Genomic DNA, 6,000 nt, shown 5'->3' on the forward strand with positions numbered 1-6,000 from the left:
TTTCTTAGTATAGAATTGCCAATGAGAAAGAATTCATTTTCGTTAATCTGATTTTGTGAACCAATTTCACATTTCACCCTTTTATTATATGTCACTGTTTTCCACCGGTATTTACTTACAGATTTTCCGCTGATGAAAAACTCTGCGTCTTCTTCGATCGTATTTTGCCCATGAGAATTTTCACTGTTCCTTTACGCTCTAGGCACAGGATTCGTAGGCTGCATACTAGAATTTTCACAGGGTGCCAAATTACTGAGTAACTTCGCGTTTGCTTCCCTGAGAGACACAATTTCACTTCTAATCGATTTAGTATCACTTTGCAGCAGTTTGATTATTTCGTCCTTCGATTTGATTATACTTTCTAGGTAGGTTGTTTCACGTTGGGAACATAGAGGGCACGCCCACGGTCTAACAACCCTACCGCAACAAAGGTCAAAATTTAATAATGATTGTGGTGTTGCTCACGCTGCAAAATACTGCATTTTCGGGCAACAACGAAGTTATTATGTGGCAGGTGTCATTAGAGCACAGTTAATAAAGTCATTTCATGTAATAATGAATAAACTAGGCATTCATCTTTTCGTGTTTCCCACGCTGGTCTCGTTGTAAAATCGTGGCTCAATCGTCGAAAATCTAGATGGTGATGATTCCAAGCTCGGATACAAAGAGGCCTAGGTTTTATTCCGCTATATTCAAAAGTTTTATAGATGTGCTTCACAAACCATTCTTGAAGATTAAACCTTTGAAAGTTAGCACAATGGTGATGTAAAAAAAGTAATCATCACTCCGAATTCAAGTTACACTTCTTTTTTATTGCTTTTGTTGCAATGGCACGTAACACACAAAACATCACTTCACAATACAAAACATACTAGAAAACATCTTCCTCACTATTTAAGTTCACATTTTATAATCTGACTACAATATGCATACATTTTATAATCTGACTACAATATGCGTCTTTCCAACATGACATCCAAGACTTTAACTCTCTAATAATCGCTTACGCGCCCAAAAATCAGTTACAAGTACGTCAAAGATCATAGTGACAAAAGAAAGAATACACATAAGCATAATATCATTGCAACATAAACATATCGATGTATCAAAGTACCTCTACATTAATGAAATCAAATCTGAATGTTGTCTCAGAAATATGTTAACTACTTTACGGAAAAACAGTAGAATATTGTTGGTATCCAGAGGTTAAGTTGAGGTGCCGTAATGGTTACGTAATTCAAGTATCATTACAATGGAGAATCGTCGTTTATGAGTTTTAGATTTACTTTTGCGCACTTTTTGTGCTGCCAGAAATTTTACTTTACGCATAAGATACCTTTCATAATTCATTTTTTGCACTGTTTACACAATAAACTGATTGTTTTTTTTCTTTTTGTGACAAGAGTGATGTGTTGTTACACTATATACTGGCGCCATCTTCTGGGTCTTCTACTAGAGCTTGTTGAGAAGTCTGCTAGATTCTAATGCTGACTAAATGATTTTGGTTAAGCATGTTGTGAATCTAATAAATCAGAATTTCCTTCACATTCCTTTATGACATAGCCCTAGACATAAGGAATTTCTCAAAAAGTTCGATAGTAAAGATCACAATGGATGCAAATATGTATCTACATCTCCATACATATTCTGCAGGCTACAATACAGGCTACAGTATATGGTGGGAAACACCTGGCACCTGTACTTGACATTTCTTTTCCTGTTCCACAAACAAATGGAGTGAGGAAAAAACTGCTTTCTATATGCTCCCATACAAGCCCTAATTTCTCTTATCCTGTCTTCACAGTCCTTGCGCAAAATGTATGTTGGTGGCAGTAGAATTGTTCAGAAGTCAGCTACCCAAAGGTATTAGAAGATCCACAATTGTATGAGTACTGTTCATTTTTCTACATAACAATCCTTACTCTACTAGCAATTTTGGTGCCCAAAGCAAGTTACTTAAATCTTCAGTCTAGAATTCAGTTGCACAAGTCTTCAACAGTTAAGAGCTGAAGCATTCAGCACTAAAAACATCTTTAAAAGTTTGCATTTTAAGCCATTTCCAGATGTAAAGGAAAGGGTAGTAGTTATGGTGTGTGTGAGATAAGGGCTATAAAGGAGTTGTCTGAAGTTCTAAATTGTTTGCTCAGGATTAAAGGGTGTGTGTAAATGTATGTCCTCATGATTCAAGACAGTTCCAGATCTCCATTTTTCATTTGGCTGATTATTAATACATATCAGTTCTGAAATTGTTTCACCGTTTTATTACATGCATCTAGAATGCACATTATTTCTTCCAAATCACATCTAAAAAGTTCATTATTTGTTCCAAAACACTTTTGCTGTGAATATTATGTTTGTTTGAACTTTTTTGGCTTTGCTGTATTTGGATGACAAGAGCTAGCATCAGTGACAGAGAAAGCAACAGTAGTATGATGAACATTGGCTATTTGTGCATGGAGGACCTGTTCACCATACTCTGTAAACACCCGCTGATCACTTCGGAGTGTCATTTTTTCCTGGACAGTTGACCCTTTAGGGTTTACTTTTTGTGACTAAACACATAGATATATTGCTAATATTCCAATCAAACATGGCTGACATTTTCTTATTTGTGTTCATACATATCATCCATATTTATTTAGGCTTAAGGAGAGCTTGCATTCACAATACCAAATACAAATTTGCCTGTATCATTTCTCCCTCCACATCTATACTCTGCAGGCCACCTTATAGTGTGTGTGGCAGAGAGAGGCACCACATACACCACTACAGTTTCTTCCCTTTGTTTTCCTTTCGCAATTGGTATCTGCAAATAAAAGCTGTTGGTAAGTCTTTGTATGAGTTGCTCTGATTTTACCGTCTTTGTCTTTATATGAAGTGTAGGTGGGAGGGAGTAATGGTCGCCCAACTCTTTGTAGAATATACAACCTCAGAATTTAATTGTAAACCTTTAGTAATGCAGATATCTCATGTAGTACCTGCCTTTGTAACTGGAGGAGAATTTTGCAAGGTACCTCTTTTGTGGATGAAGCATATTTTCTTATAATTCTTCCAATTAAACTGATCTTGGATCTGACTTTCCTATGACTTGTTTTATGTGGTCATTTCTCCTTAAGCTGTTCCAGCACATACTGCTAGATATTTGATGATGTTAATGTTTCCACTGATGAATTGTGACTCGTATAAACAAACAATAGTGGGATTTTCATCTATTTAAGTGCAGTAAATTACTTTTGCTTATTTTGAAAGCCATAAACCAATCTCTGCATCAAATGCCATCCTCTGCAGATCTTTGTGCATTCTGTGAAATTTTTTTCATGTTGGGACATACTCTGCGAATCCGTAACTTTAAAGTTCAATATAATGCAGATGGTGGAGAGCCCCACACATTATTTTGAGATAGAAACTAAGGGCTGGAAGTGAATATTTAGTTTTTAGTGACGACTTGCACTTTATAGCAATGACTTAGGCTCATAGCAACTGTTCAGAATGAAGACTGCACATTCAAGTACATGAAATTTGATTTAATCTCCTTCACAGTACTGTCCTTGGCTAGCAATCCACTTATCCCAATGTTACATCCATGTCTGGAAACATTTCTGGAGGGCTTATTTTGGAAGGGCGTTCAGGTGCTCTGTCGTGGCTCTCTTGATGTCAGGCACGGTATCAAAAATTTTTCTTTTAAGCACAGTAATTTTTGGAAAGAGCCAGAAGTCGTATGGTGCTAAATCTGGAGAGTAAGGTAGATGCAGACAGACAGGAACACTTTTTCCGGCCAAAAACTTGTGAACCAGAAGCGAGGTTTGGCATGATGTGAATTGTGAGAGGAAGCCTTTGGCCCACGTTTCTGGTCTCTTTCTTTGTGCATTGTTTTCCAAACGTTGCAGTGTACTGCAACATTTGCAGGTTGCACAGAATTGAAGGATCGTCTTCATTCATATCCAGATTTGATTTCATGTCCCAAATCATAACTGGATATGAAACTTGCATCTAGTTATATGACCTTGAGATGGAAATTAAGAGTTCCCAATGGGAACCCAGTGAATCTTCTTGGACAAGGAGATTCACGGGTTTTCTCTTGGGAACTCGAATTTCCATCTCAGGATCATATAATTACATGCAAGTTTCATACCCAGTTGCGATTTGGGACATGAAGTCTGGATATCAATGAAGGCTATCTTTCAACCCTGTGCAAACTGATTTCCTTCTGTTCATCACTCTAATGTCTGGGAACAAATTTTGTGCTCACTCATCTCATTAGCAAATTATTAATTAAAATGCTTTGTGTGGACCCATGCAAGATGCTAAGTTCATAGGTAAGCTCTGGAATAATTAATTGCCTGTTTGAAGGAACAATTTTTGCCATTTTAGCACATTTTCTTCTGCTTTTGAAGTAGTGGATGTGCCAAACATTGCTAGTCTTCTACCGACTCAGTTTTGCTTTTCAATCACTCACACCACTTGTAAACAATCTACAGAGTACAGTGTCATCAACATTTCATGAGTTCATTTGGCACTTTTTTGCAACTTGAATAAGAACTTAAGTGTTCCCACATTGCTCAAAATTCATGATGCATGACAAACATGGTAAACACAGCGTCACTCTAGCATATCTACATACTGACCTTTGACAAGTTAAAACATGTCCCAACTTGACACTGCCTGTGCCAACATATCAGAGTATCAGACAAATGACATGAAATGGTTTTAGCATCAGTAGTTGCTGCTAAAGAAATTCATTCACCATATTTTTTGATCACATGTTATACTTTGTTATTATAAATGATATGTACATATTGATAAACCGAGGCCAAAATTGACTGCACATACTTTTGTCTTTCATGCACAGCATAGTAAAGGAAAAAGATTTAATTCAATAACTGTGTATTGGTTGTGGTCCTAGCTGGAAAAAATTATTTAGAAATTAAAAAAATAACTAACTTTATGTGTGTATAAATAAGTTTCATATTTGTAAATGTTTAGAATTTCAATATTTTGAAGTATGTGGATTGACCTATTTATTAAAACCTTTCCAGATCTTGATGAACATGGAAACAGATGTGTGAACATCGCAGAACTTTTACTATATCGCATAGAACAACTGAAAAATATACAGAGGCTCTGAATGTTTTTTTAATTAAGAATGTGTGCCAATTGTTATTCCATCAAGCATATTATTGACATACTTTTTAAATGACAGTTTTTATTTTATTTTTATCTAACAGACACAATTTTTGGTCGTTACATGAAGAATTTTAAATATTTTTGGACTGAAAGTGCCTTTGTAATTTTATATTTTTAAAATTTGTTTACAAGAACTGACTTCATGTATTATAACATAATAATTGTGAATTATATCCTAAAGAGACTACGTCAGTAAAAGCAACAGGAAAATTTAAAACAATTTTTTATCCAACATGGCATTATTAAGAAGAAATAAAATAGCTTATTGACTATATTGGTAAAAAAAAAAACGTTGTGCAATCAAACCAAAACTAGTTGGTTACTGTAATCATTCATAGTAATATCTGATGATGTACTTAAAAATACTTTTAAACTTTTTTTTACACTGTATCTCCAAGAGAAATAGGTGATTGTACCATAAAATGAAATGAGAGACAAGAATGTTACAAAATGGGTGACGAGAGGCTACACTGCATGTAAATATCATCAAAGCATCATTCTGTAATATTTATTGTGACACTGTGGTGCAAAATATTTTTATAAAAATAAACAATATATGTTTTCTGAAAGCTATGTTTACATTCTCAATTTTATCGACACCCTCTGAAGCATACAAGGGTAAGGTGAAAAGTTCTTAGCATGGCACAGATATGATGTTGATACATGGAAATTCTTGTTTTGCTTACACTGGAGCATGGTAAATGTCAACTTGACCTGCGGAAACAGCTTTTATAGTAGGTGTGTTCTGTGTGTTTAGTATAAATGGATAAACTGGAGTGCTGTGTTGTCACAATCCATCCAAAGTTTCAGTGATTC

The 6,000-nt window shown here is 35.3% G+C and overlaps 1 protein-coding gene across 4 annotated transcripts in view; it reads left to right on the plus strand.

Annotated features, from left to right (window-relative positions):
• LOC124777078 (stimulator of interferon genes protein homolog) overlaps positions 1 to 5,753 on the plus strand; it is a 338,173-nt gene extending 332,420 nt beyond the window's left edge. For all 4 annotated transcript variants that reach the window (XM_047252357.1, XM_047252356.1, XM_047252355.1 and 1 more), the window contains one exon: positions 5,037 to 5,753. In XM_047252357.1, coding sequence (XP_047108313.1) covers positions 5,037 to 5,125 — 89 coding nt within the window. In that variant the 3' untranslated portion in view covers positions 5,126 to 5,753. The remainder of the gene's footprint in view (positions 1 to 5,036) is intronic.
• Positions 5,754 to 6,000: the final 247 nt, after the last annotated feature.

This window comes from Schistocerca piceifrons, chromosome 2, assembly GCF_021461385.2.
Source record: "Schistocerca piceifrons isolate TAMUIC-IGC-003096 chromosome 2, iqSchPice1.1, whole genome shotgun sequence".
Lineage (NCBI taxonomy): Eukaryota > Metazoa > Arthropoda > Insecta > Orthoptera > Acrididae > Schistocerca > Schistocerca piceifrons.